The 20,551-nt window shown below is 39.7% G+C and overlaps 1 protein-coding gene across 2 annotated transcripts; it reads left to right on the top strand.

Moving 5' to 3' along the window:
• Positions 1–4,542: 4,542 nt before the first annotated feature.
• LOC110778547 (thiamine phosphate phosphatase-like protein) lies at positions 4,543–11,879 on the top strand. Of its 2 annotated transcripts, XR_008927432.1 has the most exons (5): positions 4,543–4,807; positions 5,571–5,692; positions 5,843–6,044; positions 9,719–10,037; positions 11,252–11,387. XR_008927432.1 is itself a non-coding variant. In XM_021983098.2 (4 exons), the coding sequence occupies exons 1-4, from the start codon at positions 4,670–4,672 to the stop codon at positions 11,534–11,536; spliced, it is 747 nt and encodes a 248-aa protein (XP_021838790.1). In that variant the 5' UTR covers positions 4,553–4,669; the 3' UTR covers positions 11,537–11,879. The 2 variants fall into 2 exon arrangements, 1 of the variants encoding a protein (XP_021838790.1); XM_021983098.2 differs by lacking the exon at positions 9,719–10,037 and having other exon boundaries at positions 4,553–4,807; positions 11,252–11,879.
• The last annotated feature ends 8,672 nt before the right edge of the window (positions 11,880–20,551 follow it).

Here is a 20,551-nt window from a genome sequence, read left to right as displayed (position 1 = left end):
CTGGGCTCATCATCGTAACATGGGCATGGGCCCTGAGCCTGGGCTCATAAACCATGGGAGTCTGGGCTCGTAATCCATGGGTAGACAGGTGTCCGTGGTGCATGCATGACCGATAGATAGGAAGATGGTAATTTATATACCGCCAGACAAACCAGGTCTTTCACTTTCATTTATCATGTTGTATGTAATTTTACCAAGCCTTGGCTTGTATTTCAGTTGAAACAACATAACTCTTTTTAGATCATAAAACATCATTTAGATCCTGGGATCCATAAAACATCAATTCTTTCGTAGCATTGCATAAACATCATTTTATGAGAAAACTCAATCAAATCATATTATAGGAAACAATTCAATCAAATCATATTTCATCCCACAATCCATAAAACACATCAAAACATTTAATTCATAAATTCAATCATAACGTCATAATTTCATAAATCATATTTATAAGGGGATTGCGGGTACTAGCAATAGCCGTTACCTCAACCGTAGTTTTATACTTCCTGTCTGATGGATCGTTCTTCCTGAGCTCCAAGTCCGGTTTCTTTCAGAATATTAATTTATTGAATTAGTACTACAACGATAAATAATCTAAAATCGATATTTTATAAATGATAAATTTTATAAGTAAAGAATTTATAATTAACGAATTTTAACAAAAAGAATAATTCCGAAATTTAATAAAAATATTACTCCCTCCATTTCTTTTTGTTGTATCCGTTTCCATTTTAAGCGTTTCTTTTTGTTGCATCCGTTTCTATTTTTGGACATACATTTTATCCTAAAATACCCTTACATTTCTATCTAATTACCAAAATACCTAAAGATTCTACCCATATTCCCACCTAAATTTCTCCACCCCTATTATTTAATTCTTTTCCCTTCCCCATATACCCACTATCTCACCTCCTTTATCACCCATCATTATCACTCCTCTCTCTTACCTTATTTCTTTATTATTTTCTCTCTTCTTTTTTTATTATAATCTCTTACATACAATCATTTTTCTTACACCCAATCATTACACTTATACCAATACAAACCAAGATTCCAATTTTCTTAAAAACTCCCCACTTTCTGAAATGGATACATCAAAAAGAAATAGAGGGAGTATTATTAAACGAAATTTTAATCGAAATATATATTTAGTTTTTCTTAAAACCGGTTTTCATGAAAATATTATCTAAACTCCATTTTTATAAATAAAACCAGTAACTTATTTTAGGAAAATCGATAATTAAACTTGAAAATAATAAACAATTTATTAGTAAATAATAATAAAAATTTATTAAAACATAGAGATTAATAAGTTACAAAATCTGAAATAGCTAACTAGTTTCTTACCAAAAGCCCAAATTAGAGTGGCCCAATTAATGTGTGGGTTTTAAAGGAGAATAAAAACCAAAAAAACTGCTTTTGATTTCTGGAAGCAAGAGCACGAAACAGGGGAAGGGGGAAAGAACACGAAGAGGAGAGAAGAGGAGGGAGGAAAGGGAGGTGGCGGCTGGCTGGGCGACGCATAGGGGTTGTGCCAAAGGCGACGGTGGTTGTGGTTCGCGGCGGCAGCGCACGGGGAAGGGGGGTAGGGGTTGCGAACCGATGAAACAGGGGAGATCGAGGGGGGTGTTTTTCGATTGGTGCTGGGCGGAGGGAGGGAAGCTCGCCGGGGTTTTCGAGGCGGAGGTCGGTTGATAGAGTGATGGGGTGGCTGGAGGTGGTGGTGCGAGACAGTGGTGGTGCAGGCAGGGCCGAGAAAGGGAGAGAGTCAGGGGAGAGAGGCAGGGGAGCGACGAGGAGAAGGAGGCAGGGGCTACGGTGGGTGTGCGGTGGTTCTGGGTGGTCGGGTGATTGAGTGGTGGTTGTAGCGAGGTGAGGAGATGGTGGTAGTGGTGGTGTGTGTGTGGCGTTGGTGTGCAACGGGGCAAAGAGAGGGAGAGGCAGGGGAGTTCGAAGGAGGGGAGGCAGGGGATGCGCGAAGAGCAAGGGAGGCAAGGGTGGTGCGTGCGGTTGTGGAAGGTGGTCAGGGTGGTTGCAGGCGGTGCTTGATGGGTGGTGAACGGCGGTGATACAGTGGTCGTTGGTGGTGGTTGCTCGAACAGAGAAGATGAAAATGAGAGAAATTGGTTTTTGGTTTTGGTTTTTGATGTTGAATTTCCTGAAATGGAAATGAAATTTGTATATAGGAAGAGTGAAGAACAATGGGAGGTGCTTAGGGTCCAAGTATCTGAATTTGGACTGAATTGAGGGAAGGAAGGAAATTCTTGACTTCCTGCTTTGTACGTGGAGAGCAAGGGAAGAGAGCAAAATGGAATTTTGGTTCATGGAGGGTATTTTCGTAATTTCACTAAGTTAGGCATAATTTCTGTAATTGTTGCTATTTTAGGAAATTAATTAGAATAGTAATGTTTAATTAAAATCAAGTTTTCAAACAATTCTTTATAAACATATTGTTAACGAAAAATAAATTTAGTTTCCGAATAAAAATAAGAACCTTAATAATTAATTTAGTTTCCGAATAAAATAAATTTAGAAATCCGAAAATAATTAAAATTTAAAAAGGTCGTTAAGCTCGTGAATATGAAAATTAAATTATAAACTGAAAAATAAATTGTGTAGCAATATTAAAAATTCAAGTGAAATAAAACTTCGCTAATTAAAATAAAGTTCAAATTTAGGATTTAAAACGATTTTAAGCTAAATAAAAATAATTAAGCATAATTAATCGAGTTTTAAAAATTCGGGGTATTACATAGGGTTTATTGGGAACTGGTCCTGTATGATTGGATGTTATGCAAGAAGAGGACACGTGTCCTGCTAAGTTTTGGAGGCTTAGTTTAGACCAAGTGGGCCTCTTAAGTGTTTGGGCCTTTCTCTTTGGGAAAGAGCAGAATGGGCTCCTTCCTGAGCAGGTGGGTCCCATGACTCACTGATGGGTCTAGGCCCTGCGTGTGCATGTGAGTTCGAGATTTGCCTGCTGATGGGCTTTTGGGCCTTCTTTTTGGGCTTTAATGGTACAGCCAGGTGGCGTTCTTTTAGGCCACATCAATTGCCATAAGTTATAAACTAAATTTTGTTTCCAAACATAAATAGTTTATAAAAAAAAGGTAGAGAATAAAAATAAAATAAAACAGATATTTTTTTGGAAAGTTGTTTTTAACGGAAAAAAAATCGCACCAGGAATTGACACGTGTCATTCCTGGTGTCTCTTTTAGTATATAGTAATAGATTAGATCTACGGTGTATAGGGGATGGTCAGAATCTCACTGCTTGGTATATAGGGGATGGCCAGAATATTAATTTGTGGAATGATAACTAGTCAGGGAAAGGAACCCTTAGAGCATTCCCAGCAAGACAAAAAAACCTTGTTCACGAGTGTTTTTTGGTGAGTAATTAATACTCACGGACATCATTCCCGTTAGTGCTATTATGTCAACAGACATCATTCACTAGATCCATGCCATACCAATCCCAAAGTTTGGTAGTGATACCCCATTCTGCACCCTATCTAAGGGCCAACATTTTGATTCTAAAACTGACTACAGTCACATTTGGAGCTCCAAGTTCCCTGATATTATCCTAGATAGAAAATGGAGCTCCATATGGAAAGCAAGATGCCCTCCAAAGATTAAGATCTTCCTATGGTTGTATTTTTGGAACAGACTCCCCACTGCCCAACACTTAGCTAGTGACAGATCATCCCAATGGGAAACTGCCATTTTTGTCCCAACTCCCAAGAGGACTTGGAACACATTTCCTTACTTGCCCTAGAGCAATTGATTCCTAGTCAAATGTAAAGTTTATCCCCAAAATCAAACAACGACTCCACTTTTAATACCTGGTTTTTGGATAATGTATCTGATAACACTGTTTAAAATGATTTTGATACTAATCATGCAACTATTATTAGTTTCTGTATTTGGAGAATTTGGTTGAGAAGGAATCTTTGGATTTTCCGCATTTTTCCGCTATCTATTTCCTTTTCTCATCACCTTTCTTCAATTTGTCCCACAACAAAGGGAAATTATAGCCTAATATCAGGGATTGGTCAATTCCCCACTACTCTCACAATCTGAGTACCAAAAAACTGATATTAACTAGGTATCCCATACACTCATAGTTCTTATTAGTACAATTATTTAACCCAAGCAAAATATGATTAGACCAAACTTGAAGTTATCCGCCACAAACCCGACTCAAACAGACTCAACAAAATTACAAAACCCGTACATTAAATTAAACCCAAACAAAATATGACTCGATCTAAACCCGACCTGAACCCAAAATGAAGAAACAACCGACATTGCCCAACCCGATCTAGGATAGAAAAGTATCGACATTGCTCAACCCGATCTAGAATAGAAAAGTATTGACATTACCCAACCTGATCTAGGATAGAAAAGTATCCGGCCTGATAATAACCCACGACCCAAAATGACCAAATCTAAAACGGACTCGAGTAACCATTTTGACACCTCTACGGTCTAGCCGTCTAGCCCTCTAGGTCCGAGTTTTAAAATTGGGTATAAGATGAAAAATTATGTTTTGGTTGACTTTTAAAAGCTCCATTAATCGGTTAACCGGTTAGGTTTGGTTGGTTTCCCCAAATAACCAACACCCCTTCAATCACCGGCGATTGAGCGAAGTAATTCCGATCCCCTCTGAAAAAATGTTGAAAAGAATGGTGATTTTCGACTTCGATCGAACAATAATTGATGGAGATAGCGATAGATGGGTTGTAACCCAGATGGGTCTTACTCCCTTATTCGATCAACTTGCTTCCACTTTGCCATGGAACTCTCTCATGGTCAGTCCCCTTCCCATTCTCAATTTTATGTTCTGTTCATCCATAAAGTATATGTACTTCATAGCTTTGTTGGTAATGTTTCTAGGGGTATACTCTAGCTTGGGATTTAAGCCATTGAATTTACTTGCAATCACTTGAAATTAAGTTGTGGGCTATGTTTTTAGGGTTTCTTTTTTTGATTACCAAAATGTTTAGGGATTGTTTGATAGGTCATAGTACCAATCAACTTAATTAGCTGGTTAAGTCGTGAGGGTGGTACTCGAGACATGGGATTGAATCCAATCTAAATTATTGACCTTTAGGCTCCGTTTGGTTCGGCGTACCTCTATTTGGTTTGGCGTAAAACATTTTCGGATAAAAATGATTTTCTATGAAAAACGCCCTTTAAAACTAGTTTTCCTTTGTTTGGTTTCTTACAAGAAAAATAATAGACAAAAGGAAAATGGATGAAGATTGATGGGAAGAAGGAAGGGAGGTAAGGAAGTAAAGTAGAGAAGTGGTTTCCCTTCCTATCAAATGGAAAAATTTCCATCTTTGGGTGAGATATGGATTTTCTTTTTATTCCTTGTCAAACCATGCAACGTAAAATAATTGAAAAGGGGAAAATCATTTTCCACGAAAACATTTTACACCAAACCAAACGGAGCCTTAGTTTGTCGAATTTATGATTTTGTATTGCTTGCAATAAGTTTTTGTATTGGTGTACCATTAAATTCCATGAGTTAACAAATGATTAAGGTTTATAGTATCTAAATTTATATAGAATAAGATGATGGAGGAGCTTCATTTACGAGGGAAAACAATTCAAGATATTGGAGAGTGTTTAAAGCAAATGCCATTACACCCGAAGATTATTTCAGCGATTAAATCTGCTCATTCTATGGGGTAGAAGACTGTTATATAATAATAATGCTCGTATAATATTGAGTTACCCTTTAAGTGGGGTTTTCTTGGTTTAAATTTGATTATTAACTATGGATTTTTAAGTATAATGTGAAGCTTACAAACTTATGGTTGTTACATTTGTGACCTTAGATGTGAATTGTGGATAGTAAGTGACGCGAATCAATTTTTCATCAAGACGATCCTGGAACAATATCAGTTGTTTGGGTTCTTCAAAGAAATAATAACAAATCCAACTTCTGTTGACAATGATGGAAGGCTTAGGATTGCGCCGTATCATGGTTTTGAATTATGTCCTCATGGGTGTACACTTTGCCCTTCCAACATGTGCAAGGTATGTTTTTTGTTAAACAACTTAAGTTGATAACTTGCATAGAATTGTTTAATACGGAGTATAAAATTACACTATGAACCTTTGGTCCATACTTCGTTAATAATCCATGGACAGCTTGTGGAGTCTGGGTTTTATAAACTGGGAATAATATAAATTTGCTTGTATGCCAATGAATGGAAGACTCTCAGGCTCTCAGCCAAATATATATATATATATATATATATATATATATATATATATATATATATATATATATATATATTTTTAATTTGGTAAGTAAGTAAGAGAATTTATTAGAATCAATCAAGCACAAACACATACAAACAACAAACAGAGTACTTGAGGGTGAGAAAACCTTCTAGGAAGGACCCCTCCTACCTCAAGCGTCAAAAGAACAAAAATACAACATAGCCAACAGGCCTAACTAAACCAGACTTAACGGGAACCAGAAGCTAAACACTCATTTTTAGAAAGAATCAAACCATTCCTTGTTGTGATGAGAACCTTCTTACTCATTATACTTCTTATCCTGGCTCTCTTGATCCCCTTAACCTTTTTAGCTACCGTGTTCACACTAGCCACCTTAAACTCCCATAAGGCGTCATTCCTAGCACACCAAATCCCGTACACAGTGGCAGCAACTGCAGCACTAGCTACATGCTTCCAAAATTGAGACTTTGTAATTCTCTTGTTTATCCGCCGAAGAAGAACAAAGAAGTCAGTAGCCATAGCATTAAATCTGCAACCAACCTTTAGCTTCTTGAATGATTTGCTTTTGTGACTCCACCTCCTTATCACAAATAGTACGTAGCTCAGAGTCGTTAACCTGAAGGTGGCGCAACCTTTGTCTTGTCAGCAACCTCCTAAGCATAGCCAGCCACAAAAGAACCGGTGTTTAGGAACATAAAATCCGCACCACACCATTTTACACCATTGCACTCTTTGCCCCTGCACATTTAGCTCAGAGTATATGTTGCTTATGTTGTATTTAGGCCCTGATATCCACCCATTACCTGATAACATCAAGCTCAAATCATGTTTAGCATTGCAAACGCACTTCTAAGCCCAACTAGAGCTACTAGGAGCTTGGTAGTCCTTCCAATCTTTTCCTTTGATGTAAATGTCACTAACCCATGTGACTCATAAGTTGTCAGCTTTCCTCTCAGTGTTCCACACTTGTTTACCCAAGGCTGCTGTATTCCAAAGCATCACATTTCTTAGGCTTACACAGGTTATCCCATGCCATATACCCAGGCTTCGAAGTATCATGATTCCGACCTGCAGATAGCATTAATCTTTTTGTAAACCGACTTAGGCAAAATAAAAATTTGAGTCCAGTACAGAATGATACTCATCAACACCGAGTCCAGTCCTTCAAAATATTCTTGATATGGAGAAGGATGTAATTATGATAAAAGTGTGGTTGTGTCTCTTTGCTCTGGATTGGTTTCATGTCATTCCTCAAGTTGCAGCTAGTGCTTCACTATATTCTTGAATAGCCAAACAAATAGATATTGTCTCTACTGCTACATTGCTATAATTACCGGAGAGCTTTATGTTAATAGTACTGTTATGAGTGTTATCCACTTCTATAGTTTTAGGGTAATCTAGGAATCACTTTAGTAATAAGTAATGACCATCACTCTGTATAATACAAACATATTGACTCATAAGTCATAACTTCAATACCAACTTTCAAGTTTTCCATTTGGGGAAGCCTATTGGGACGCTGGAGTATAACATGAAATTTTGGAAGTAACTTTTATGTGTGTTCGCTACTCATATAGGAGATGTCAGTTTTCTCTTATCCTGCTAATTTTTCTATTTTCTTTAACCTACTTATTTTGCTAAACTAATAAAGCAATAGGCTCAGTAAAACAATACCCTCGATATTTTTTAAAATAAATACATGGGAATAAAAGAAGATACAAACAATGTGACTAAAAGGAAAAGAAACTGACAAAGATGAAAGACTTAAAGTAAGCACAAAATGTAAGGAGGCTGCGGGGGGCAGTAGAACTGTAGAAGACAGAGGTGGTGAAGCAAATTAGAGATTTGAGATTTTTCTGAGCATAGAATTTACATAATTTATTTTAAGAAGAGCTGCCATTAGATCACTAACTTAGAAGCTTAGAACCTGTCACTTCGGCATACCTTATATAGTTATATGTGCATTTTCAAAATCATACGAGGTGGCATGGGCTTTTCTAGCCTCTCCATAGCTCCACCCCTGTTTAGAGTTGTATATAGGGGAGTAAATACATACGGAGTACATGCTGTTAGTTTGTTGGCGAGGATGGAGCCATGCAATGGTATTTTTTTCTTGTTTCTCCTTCACCAGGATGATGTTTCTCTGTCTTTTCTGAGGAGTATTTAGCTTTTGCTAATTTTAGCATTAGGCCATGGGCATAATAGTAACTCAGGCTCTAAGTTAGTTTACAAAAATACTACCTCGTTTCGCAATACATGCATTATTTCTCATTTGGGCACTATTCATCAATCAACTTTGACAAAAAAAATCACCATTATTTAAGAAAAAACATACTCCGTAGTCAAGTGAGATCTTGTTAAATTCGTAACAATGCGAGGATTTCAAATATCAACTTTTTATAATTTTTACTTCTACACGCATTTAGAGATATTAATGTCCAAAGAAGCGTGTTGGAATACGTGCAAAGAAATGTTGCATGTATTGTGGAATGGAGGTAGCACAGCACAGTGAAATTCGATATATATCATAGCTTACCTCAGAACTGTTCCTTTGTTTTTGTTCCTTTGAGTGAGTAAGAGAGTATATATTTCCAACCAAGAAATTACAACCTAAAGGAGCATCAGGTAACAAGCTTCCTCAACAGATCTTTCTTCATCTACAGCCATTCGGGCTCTGTAAAAACAAATTAAAACACGGGAGTTGCAGAATCCAGGTATACAAAACAAACTACAGATCATTTAACCAATCTATGTCAACCTGAGACACCTTCTTTCCTATAATGCTTTTGATTCTACTCTTTATACTGCTTTTAATCTCTGAAATCACTGACTTATATAATCCACCTTCATGCTCTAAAGTGCCGCATTCGTAGTAATCCAAACCATGTTGGCTGTTGCAGTCGCTGCAGCCAACCGAACATTCTTCATGAACTTGGATTGTGTTTTTCTGTGGATCCATTTTACAGAATATACACATTTGTGGTTTCGGCACCAGCTCTCATCTACCCGTTAATCATCTGAATACACTTTCTACTGAATTTACAGTCAAATAAGTGATTGTGTAACTTGTAATCTCTGCCGTCTCAACTAGCACAATTTTTATTGTCACTTATGTGCAATTTGAATAGCTTTTGTCTTGTCTGCAGTCTTCCTAGCATGAAAAGCCCTAAGATAAAAGCCTAAGCCACACAAGCTTGGTCCATTGTTGTGTTTGATTAGGACCCACGAGCTTGGTGAACATTCTGGCAATTTTGTATATATGCTCACACGTTATCCACTTTCTTGGCAATATCCCATACTTGTTTCCCAATGGCTGCCTTATTCCATAAGAAAATATTTCTCACTCCTAAACCACCACTCTTCTTATGCTCACACACTTTATCCAATGCCACATAGCCTGGTTTATTGCTATCACACTGTCCTGACTATAAGAATGCCCTTCACACAACATTTATCTTTTTCAGGACACCCTTGGGCAGAGTAAACAGAACTGTTCCTTTCAAAGCTGTAAACGTGCGGAAATAGTTACTGAAGAAAAGAACAGCTTCAGAAAAGAATGGTGCTTTTGGTTTCTTTTTTCTATGATGGTTGAAGGCTTGAAGGTCTCTTTTCAGTTCTAATGCACTAGGCATAGGGCAAGGGGTACTATTGGTGGGGGATAATTAGTTTGTTATAATTAGCTTGAAGAGGAAGGAAGGGAGTTAGTTCAGAGTAGGAAGGAGGTAAAAAGAAGATCTGATCCTCTATTAGAGAGAAGAAAGGATGAAGACAACAAGAAAATAGGTTGAGTTTATTTTGCTTTACTTAGCATTTTGAGTGTCCAGCTACTCGGAGGTCTGGGATTGTATGCTCAATTTGATGATTTGTTGACTTGTCGCATCAAATTACAATTGAACAGCATCATCCCAAAGTTCTCTTATCATTGCTCATTTCTATATTTTGAATTTCCAGTCTATTTCAGTGTACTACTGTACTCTGATTCTGAAGCAAGAGAATATGAATAGTGAGGATTTAAATGCCAAAGCAGTACTACTCGCATTGAACGTAAAAGATAACACAACAAAGTGAACAAATTTACACCATATGGTTTTATTTGGATGGTTGTCAGTTGCCACACATTAAAATTTGATTTATCTATCCTCTGTCGAATGTATGATTGTGTAGTGATTTGCTCTTACCTTTATGGAAATTCCTAGCCTTTATAAGTGAAGGGAGACAGAGAGAGATCTCCAATTTAACATTGGGATTCTTTGGAAAAAGTGAAAGCTAATTTTCTGAAGTCGATTTCTTGCTTCTTTGGACGAGGAATTGATGATGATGGCTGGTCTTAAACTTTTTCTCCATTTCTGAGTTTCTGAAATCGGCTTTTTTACAGACATAACCATGTACAGTTTGGAAGTTGTTTTAAAACTCAAGGTATTGTAGTTGAGAGTATTTGTGTTACCTGGACTCTTCATTTTTACCTCAAACACCTGTGTCAGATCCTCGACACTTGGACACTTCATTTTGGACCAAAATCTTGCAACTTTTTCACAAAATAGGTGTCGGACACTTGGACATGTAACCGTGTCCAATATGGGTATCCGAGTCCGGGTAACTTTATAGATGGGTTGATTTTTGATATGTTCTTGTCATATTATGCACTCAGGAAATCTTTTCGCCTTTGTTGTCAGTAATCTGAACTTCCTTTTGCTTAGATGTAATTTGCAGCAATGGCTTAATGGCTTGTGCCTTGTATTATAGGAGGCCCTTTGCTGCCTTTTGCTTGGTCTGTACTAAACTTTATGGTACCTTTTCGGGTTACCTCTTAACCTAATGTAATATATCTCTCCGTTTCTGCGTAAAAAATGTGTAAAGACAGACAGTAGAATTACATTAACAGCATGTGTTTTATTTTGTAGAATTACAGACAGTAGAGTTAACTGATATAGAGAATCTTCCTTCAAAAGATAAACTACTGAATTACTGATCTATTAATCTTTTGGAACTTTGTGTAGGGAATGATTCTCAAGCACATACAAACTTCTGCTGGTGAAATTGGAATAAAGAGTACAGCCATCTATATTGGAGATGGTGGAGGTGATTATTGCCCTAGTTTGAAACTTGGAGAAAATGATCATGTCATGCCCCGGAAAAAGTTTCCGTTGTGGAAGCACATTCACGGCAACCCTTCTCTCGTCAAGGCCACCGTCCATGACTGGAGCAACGGAGAAGAGCTCGAAACTACCCTACTCCGCCTTATTAGTGCTGCAACTATTGAATTACGTCAAAGTATATCATAGCTTATGACCCTCGAATAGTAGACATATTCAACGGGCTGGGCCGAGCCAAGCTTAAACGGGGCGGCTGGGCCTCGAATATTGATGCTTTGTTTTATTTTATTTTTATTTTTTATATAATCATCAAATGTAAAGTATAACGAGCAAGATCCAGAATCAACCTGTTGCAACTATTGAAGTACGTCTAAGTATATATAGCCCATGACCCTCGATTAGACCTGTTCAATGGGCTTGGTCGGGCCAAGCTTAAATGGGTCGGGGGCCTTGAATATCGATGTTTTTTTTTCAATTTTAATTTTTATATAATCATCAAATGTAAAGTATAACGAGCAAGATCCAGAATCAACATGCTGCAAATGTTCAAATACGTCAAAGTATATCATAGCCTATGACCCTCGAATAGTAGACCTGTTCAACGGGCCGGTTTAGGGCTTGTTGGGGCCAAGCTTAAACGGACTGGCTGGACCTTGAATATCGATGTTTTTTATAAATATAATTATCAAATGTAAAGTATTTGCAGAAAATCCTTAATGAAGTGATAAAGCTTGTGTATTCTATTATTGCAAGGTTGTTCCCACTACATAACAGAAAGAAAAACACATTGTATGGCTTATTACCTTATTCTGGCTATATCCGCCGCACGATTAGTTTCTCGATATATGTGGTGCGAAGTAAGCAGATGTGTAACGTCGTCCATCTATTACTATATACTAAAAGAGACACCAGGAATGACACGTGTCATTTTCTGGTGCGATTTTTTCCCGCCAAAATGTTTTTTTTTTTTACTTTAAAATAAATAAATTACATTACATTTTTTTAAGGAAACTAAGATAAAAATATATTTTAGTTACCATATATGTGTACTGCATAATATATTATTGGAGGAAAGCTAAATCAATATTATTTTTTCCTTTATGATATAATTTTATTTATGTATTATTATAACTTTTTAATCTGATAAGAAATATAAAAAATATTGATAAATGAACTTCTAATGTTAGTCTACTATTAATAATATATTACATGGTAACTGGTAAGTAAGAATGTTAATTAAAATAATAATACATGGTAAGTAGACTAACATATAAGTTTATTTATCAAGATTTTACTCAATTCAAAATATGTTGTATTTGACTAACTCGGTTATGTTCGGATCTTTTCGAAAATTAGTCTTGAGTCATTCGGGTTTGAGTAACGTTGTTAGATCGTTCTACATACAAGTAAACGACTATAATTTTTAACTTTGTATATAGTAATATGCAAATTTGGTTCAATTGAATATTTTTTTACACAACTTTGAATTTATACTTTTTCATATATCCTTTTTACTTTCATGTTTTCCTAATATCACAAGTGTTTTAGTTACTATTAAAATAATAAATTATTTTAGTAGTAGTCGTGCGTTGCACGGGCCCTAAACTAGTAAACAACTAAATCTTTCACGGACAAGATAAAAAAAAAATTAAGAAATTGGAATAATTAAAGAAAAAGAAAAAAGAAATGACTAGGTCATAATTGATGCCAACTCAGCCAAAAATGAAAGCAGAAAGATGGACCCACCAAAGACAACAAATGATTGGTGGCTACCAAATAAATTCTCCCTCAAAAGAAATAAAAAAGAAATAAATCCATGAACACCAATCACGGCTTTGCCAAAAAGGACAACAATGACAACGCACATTCATACTCCTTATTACTGCCTTCCATGTGAAATATGATGATCAATATTCCAGATAAACCCAAAAAGGGAAATTTTCAAAAAACAAAATTTAAGGAACCTAAATTTTGCATTCATTTCAAAGGTTACAATATTACTTCATCCAAATTAACTTTTGGGACCTACATTTTACTGAGTAATTCCCGTTTATAATATTTGCAACAATTTGACTAATGTTCCGGGTATGGAACTGGAGGAGCCCTGCTTGGTGATGCTGCCCTGTCAGACAGAACGAACGTAAGCTAACCTCGGGGGTTTAACCGAGGAAACCCCCTCCGATGCCTAAGTCAGCAAATGAGATAATGTTCTAGAGAGAGAAAGTAGAGAGGGTTAAGAATTGTACTTGTATTGAACGTGTCCGCAAATGAATGGGGACGGCAGTATTTATAGGCGTACTATTCAGTACTTTGGCCTATTCAGATGTTGCCGCGTGTACGCTAGTGATGTACTTGTTTGTTTGTCCTTTTGCTTAACGACGTATCTATGTTGTCGTCTAGCAGGTCGTTGCCCCGCAGACCTAAGGGTCTGCGCGGTTCTTGAGGACTTGTGGTACTTTCAATAGGTACTTCCTGCGGTTGCTTTGCTTGATCTGTCTTATCTGACGTCCGATGGTCTGCTGTGACATGAATGATCTGCTAGGTCACTTCTACTCCGTACAACTAGTCCCCAAGAGTAGGGCTGACTACTTGGAGTTAGACCTGCTCTTTCAGTGTCCTTTGGCTGCATCCTGTATAACTAGTCCCCAAGAGTAGGGCTGACTACTTGGAGTTAGACCTGCTCTTTCCGGTCGTAACTTGCGCGATTGTCTGTACGTTTTTTTTTTTTTTTTTTTTTTTTTTTTTTTTTTTTTTTTTTAAACCATCGTGGTTTTACTGTAGTTAGCATTTGGAAGGAAAATAAACCGTCATGGTTTATTGCGCCCCACGTGTCCTTCATCCAGGTAGGTGACTTGAAGGGTCTTCAAATCTTGGCCGTTTAATTCTCCTTTTAAATACGGGTTTCAGTTACTTTCTTTTTCTCTCTCCTCTTTCTTACCTTCTTCATTTTCTTACTCTCCTCTAACTTTACTTTGCTTTGAACTTAATTTCGCCATTTCCCGAGCACTCTAACTCCAAGTTCTTTGCTTTCTTGTGTTTTCGTATTATTCTGGTGATTTCGCATCCGCTGGTGGTGGTGTTTTCTTCTGAAATTGTCGAGATTTTCTGGGTTCGTGTTTTTCTTCGAGGGTTTCTAGTCCGCCATTGTTGAACCTTTTTCTTCGCCCTTCTCTTTTCCAGGTAATTCTTTTGCTTTTTCTTTGCTGCATTCTTTGGTTTTGCATGTACATTCAACTGTTTTAGTAATTTTTGTGGGTTTTTTGTGGTATGTGTTCTTTGAATGAAATGTGGGAGTGTTTGTGTTTTTTTTTTTTTTTTTTTGCTTCGCCATTTCTGCGTTTCTTGGAGTTTTTCGTCTTCTTCTTCCTTTTCTCTTCTGTTTTTTTTTTTTTTTTTTTTTTTTTTATTTATTTTTACATTGCATGTATATTTTTGTGTCGTTTTGCTCTTTTTTCTCTGTCGTTTTGCCTTGACTTTTCTCCTTCTACCCTTTGTTTATTCTTCTTTCTTTCTTCTTTTTTCTTTCAGTCAACATGTCTGATACCTCTGATAGTGCCAACCCTAGTAGCCCTGGGTATATGAGCGATTCCTCCGAGCCATATTCTCCTTCTTCCCCTTCCTCTGTCTCTTTACCCTCTGATGAAGAGGCTAGGACAGTAGCAGAGAATAGAACTAAGTCTATGCATGATGTTATCCCTCGTTCTGAGCCTGCGGTGATATCTATCTCCAGTGGGTCTTCCTCTGGGGGTGTGTCCCCCGTCGCTGGCAGGGCTACGCCTGTTGTGTCAGGGCCTACTCCTGCCCTTCGTCAACGTCTTAGAGAACTGCGCCATGAACATTTGGCCAGTGCGGTTCGATTGAACCCTCCCCTTAATGCCCCTATTGGGCTAGACATCCAACCCCTGGCCGAAGTAGCTTGGTTGGACAGTTTTGATCAACTAGACGGGCCTTTTATTGGGAGTACTGATGGGTCGTTGCATGTTTACCGCAGACGTTCTCCGATGGCAAGTGGTCCTAGCAGTGGTTGCGGCGACGCAGGGCATCATCCTGAGAATCCTATTCTCGAGGAGGTGGGGCTTCTCCGACCGTTTCCGTTGTATGTTGAGGAAGATCTGCCCGTTGGCTCCACTGAGAGTTATTTAGCTCCTGAAGTTTCATATGGTCCCTTAAACGCTGCGCCGGATGTGGATTGGCTCAAAGCAGCTCGTCAACATGATTATCCTGGTGTTGGAAGGGAGCTTTATGCTTTTCCCCCTGGATACGAGCTGGTTGTCCCCGCAGATGATGCTCGTATTACTGCTCCTCCCCCTGGTCATATTGGGTTGTATTCATATCATCTGGACTTTGGGCTGCGCTTTCCCTTGGATCCAACCTTGGCCAAATTTTTGAAGGCTTTTAATGTTTGCCTGGCGCAGCTTCATCCGTTTGCTATACGGACTTTGGTCTGCTACTTGTGGGTGGTGCGTTTCAAAGGCTTCCCTGAGACTCTCTCTTTGTGCAAACGACTGCACTGTATTCGAAGCAGTGATAATAAGGAAGGGAGCATTGGTTGGTTTACCACTTACACTGCTCGAGGCAAAATGACCTGCTTGGGCAACCCTACTGGGCAGAGGGATTGGAAAGGTCGATTCTTCTGGCTTCGAGTTCCCGCTGACTTTCCTTTGCCTCGTAGCTTTGTTCCTCCAAATGGCAAGATGGAGGGTGTGGAGGTTTTGGTTGGTCATAACTTGGAGGATGCTGCTTATGAGTGGTTCGACTCAGTGATTAAGCGCGACGCGAACGGAAAGGACGTCGGTCGTGCCCCTAAGAATTGGCTGCCTCAGTCGATGTATATTCTGCGGAATGATGTTCTTTCCGCTATGCACTTGTGCAACACTCATCCTCATGGTACATTTTTTTTTTTTTTTTTTTTTTTTTTTTTTTTTTTTTTTTTTTTTTTTTTTTTTTTTTTTTTTTTTTAGACTCCCTTGATATGAGCTCCCTGGGTTTAAATAACATCTTCTTATGTTTCCTTGTCCTGCTAGGTCGTCAACACCTTGATATGAGCTCCTTGGGTTTAGCTGTTGATGGAACCCCTCAGACTAACGAGCCAGCTGAAGACCCCGCCAATGCTTATCGTACCATAGCTGATGTTGTTGGCGGGCGCAGAGCAAGCTCTCGACGCACTGTTCGAGGGGGGAGTTCTGCTGCTAGTCGTACTGCTAGAGGTGGGGGCTCTGTGGCTAGCCGCATTAGCAGGGGGGGGGCTCTGCAGGAATAACCGCTGGGGCGAGCACCTCGACGCCACGTTCTGCCCCTGTTTCTCGGGCTACCCCTTCTATATCTGCCTCTGCTCGGCGTGGTCAGACCACACGGGGAGGAGGTAATATTGCGGGCCAACGTCGGCCTCGTCCTGAGACGGAAAGCGTTTCTGTTGACGTTACGCGAACTGCTGCAGACCAATTGCAATCTGCTCATCCTGACCAAGTTGTGAATTCCTCTATCTCCGAGCAGGTGGAGATTGTGGCCGAGGAGCAGGACGTCCCTTTTGTGCAGCGCCCAGGTAAGCGCATTTGCACTGGGGAGAGTTCTCGCTCGCAGGAGCAGGCCCAAGCTTCTGCCCCTGCTAACCAGAGCACCGCTTCTCTTCCTACTTCATCTGCTGCTCTTGCTGCTTACTTGGAGGAGCAACTGAGGTTGCCTGAGTCCTCTGTTCCTGCTTTTGTGAATATTAGGAACGGGGAATTTTTGGAGAAGGAGGCCATTGATGTTCGCCCTGCGGTGAACCCTGAGTTGGCTGCCTGTTTCTCCCCTGCGCCGATTAGCGATGACATCTTCGCTCCTCACTGGGATGTTAGAGCTAACGAGTCTTTGTATGCCAGCTTCCCAGAGAAAGGCGGAACGTTGGCATACCGGATGCTGAAGGGGTTAACACTGCCAGCTGACCGCCCCCTTGAGCGTGTTTACACCCCTGGGGCTAATGCCTGCCAGAAAGTGCTAGAGGTAAGAAGCTTTTGAATCTATGCTGTTTTTATACTTAGCCATTTTTTGCATGTTTTTGTACTTAGCTATTTTTTGCATGTTTTTGTACTTAGCCATTTTTTGCATGTTTTTGTACTTAGCCATTTTTTTTTATTACTTGCAGGCTGGGGTTGCTGTGAAGGAGCTCTGTGACTTCTTTTTTTTCTATCAGAGGAAGCATGATGAACATCTTGCTCTTCTTGAAGAAAAGGACAAGCAGATCCGAGACCTGACTTTGGAAAATGAAAGAGCATCCTCCTCCCTCACTATTGCCAATGCCAATGTTCAGACGATATCCGTCGAAAGAGACAACTTGGCTAGTGAGGTTGTAGCTCTGCGTCTAACTGGGGAGAATTTAGCTAAAGCTCAGGCGGAGGTGGAGGCGGAGAGGAAACGCACTGAGGATTTGGCGGAGCAGCTAAGCTTTGTTGAGCAGAGGCATGCTGATGAGCTGGCAGAACTTCGCCTTTCTGTGCAGAAGGAGGTGGCTGCTGCTGTGCGAGAATTTTGTCGCTCTGACGCTCAGTATGCCCTTCTAACGCAGAGGTATGATGGCGGGTGGAAAGCGGCCTCTCTCATAATCAAGCACAAATATCCGCAGTTTGATTGGAGTTTAATCGAAGAGGACTGGCTTGCTGGCCTACACCTTACCATTCTTAAAGAACTGCGGGAGGCTGAAGCTGCTGAGGGTCATGCCGTAGAGCCTAGTGATGTGCCCGACTTCTGCGTCGAGAACATTCACCCTGGAGATTTGCCTTTCTCAGATGAAGATGATGTTGCAGGCAATGACGAATAATGGGTGTGGCGGCTATCCCCCTGTTCTTCTTGTGTGACTGGGCCTGTTATGTAATAGTTTAGTTTTTTAGACAATATTATTTAGGGTTTGCCCTGTTGGGTGGTGGCGTTTGTGCCATTCTGTTTTTGGAACAATTTACAGTTAGTTCATTTCTGCCTTTCTTCTCAGATATTCTTGAGCTGGGCTGGTGTATTTACTGCCCAGAGCCATTTTGTAGGGCTGTACTTTATTTGTTTCCTTGGTTTTTAATGAAGGTATAGCCGCCGGCATTTGATATGCGTGTTTTTTCTAGGTACTTAGCCAATTTTTGATATCTTGTTTGTCTTTTGGAAGTTCTAGCCTTGATCAAAGTCAAGCTTTATAGCATGTTTTATTATTATCTCTCCTTCTGAATTGTCTTGGCTTTTGCCAAGGCAAACTTAGGGACTGCTCTGTGACATTTGTGCGGTATTCTAGCTAGCCTTTTGAGCTACCTTCAACCTTGAATTGCTTTGGCTTTGGTCAAGGCAAGAACTCGGACATTGCTTTGCGTATTTTAAATAGGCTTTTTGGGCTGCTTCCAATTTTGAATTGTCTTGGTTCTAGCCAAGGCAAAACTCGGAAATTGCTCTGCGATATTCTAACTAGCCTTTTGGGCTGTTTCCAATTTTGAATTGTCTTGGTTCTAGCCAAGGCAAAACTCAGAAATTGCTCTGCGATATTCTAACTAGCCTTTTGGGCTGTTTCCAATTTTGAATTGTCTTGGTTCTAGCCAAGGCAAAACTCAGAAATTGCTCTGCGATATTCTAACTTAGAAATTCATCATGACACTGTTCTTCAGCTGACTTGAGTGATCAAGTCAAGTCATCTGTTGAATGTGTGTATCATGACGTATTTCTAAGTTACGTCGTGCTTTGCTTATTACTTTATCTTTTCTTGGAACCGCCAAGCTCATTTTATTATATGTATTCTGTAAGAAGGAGTACAAAGAGGGATAATTTTGGCTTATCCTGCCTTATCATTATATAGGTCATCTGTACTAAACATAGTATTTTTTGAGCATGTTGGCGTTCCAACTATTCTTTAGCTCTTTTCCATCCATTGTCATAAGATGATATGAGCCAGGGGCTATCTCCCTTGTGATCTGGTATGGTCCTTCCCAATTTGCAGTGAATTTCCCCTCTGCCTTGCCCTTTCCTGTAGCTGCTGTTCGTCTAAGTACCAGGTCTCCCACATGCATAGGCCTGTGCTTGACTCTTTTATTGTAAGCTCTGCTCATTCTCTCTTTGTTTGCTGTGAGCCTCAGCTCTGCTAGCAACCTTACCTCTGGCAGAAGGTCTAACGATTCCCTCATGAGTTGTTCATTAGTGCTTTCATCATAGTACTGCACTCTGAAACTGGGCAGGCCAACCTCCACCGGTAATACTGCTTCTGTTCCAAAGGCTAACTTGTAGGGACTTTCTCCTGTCGCCTCCTTCTCAGTTGTTCTATTGGACCACAAAATTTCTGGTATGAGGTCTGCCCATGCACCCTTAAAATCCTCTATTTTCTTTCGCAGAGCTCCAAGGATCTGTTTGTTCGCCGCCTCGGCCTGTCCATTGCTCTGTGGGTGGCATACTGATGCGTAAGCAAATTTGATTCTTAGCTCTGCGCAATAATCTTTTACCGGTGTGCAATCGAATTGTGTCCCGTGATCAAAGACCAAACTTTCTGGGATGCCAAATCTTGTGATGATGTTTCTCCAGATGAAGTCTTTCATTCGTTTCGCTGTTATGCTTTTTGTGGGCTCTGCTTCTATCCATTTGGTGAAATAATCCACTGCCACGATCAGGTATCTTCTTCCTCCACTCGCGGCTGTAAACGGACCCAGGATGTCCATTCCCCACTGAGCGAATGGTATGGGATTGACGATTGGTTGCAGATCATTTGAGGGCTGATTGATTACTGGAGCGAACTTTTGGCATTTGTCGCATTTCTTCACGTATGATTGCGAGTCACTCACCATAGTTGGCCAATAGTACCCTGCCCTGAGGGCTTTCAAAGCTAGTGTTCTACCCCCAATATGATTACCGCATATGCCCTCATGAATTTCTTCAATGATTCTCTGTGATTCCTCCGTTGAGACGCATCTCAGCAGGGGTAGGGAGAAGGATTTTTTGTACAATCTGCCCTGGTAGATCACAAACCAGTGCTCATTTCGCTTTATCTTCTTCTGTTCTGGCTCTGCTGTGGGGAGACCCCTGCCAAGCTTGTATGATACTATACTGTCGTACCACTGAGGCTCTGTGCTGATGGCATTTACCATGGGTCTCTTATCGATACTCTTCTCTTCCTGTACTTCCACCATCACTATTCTTTCCAGGTCTTGCAGCGAAGAGCTTGCTAATTTTGAGAGAGCATCTGCTTGGCTATTCTCTGCCCTGGGGACC

This window comes from Spinacia oleracea, chromosome 2, assembly GCF_020520425.1.
Source record: "Spinacia oleracea cultivar Varoflay chromosome 2, BTI_SOV_V1, whole genome shotgun sequence".
Lineage (NCBI taxonomy): Eukaryota > Viridiplantae > Streptophyta > Magnoliopsida > Caryophyllales > Amaranthaceae > Spinacia > Spinacia oleracea.
This window is presented reverse-complemented; position numbering and strand designations above follow the sequence as displayed.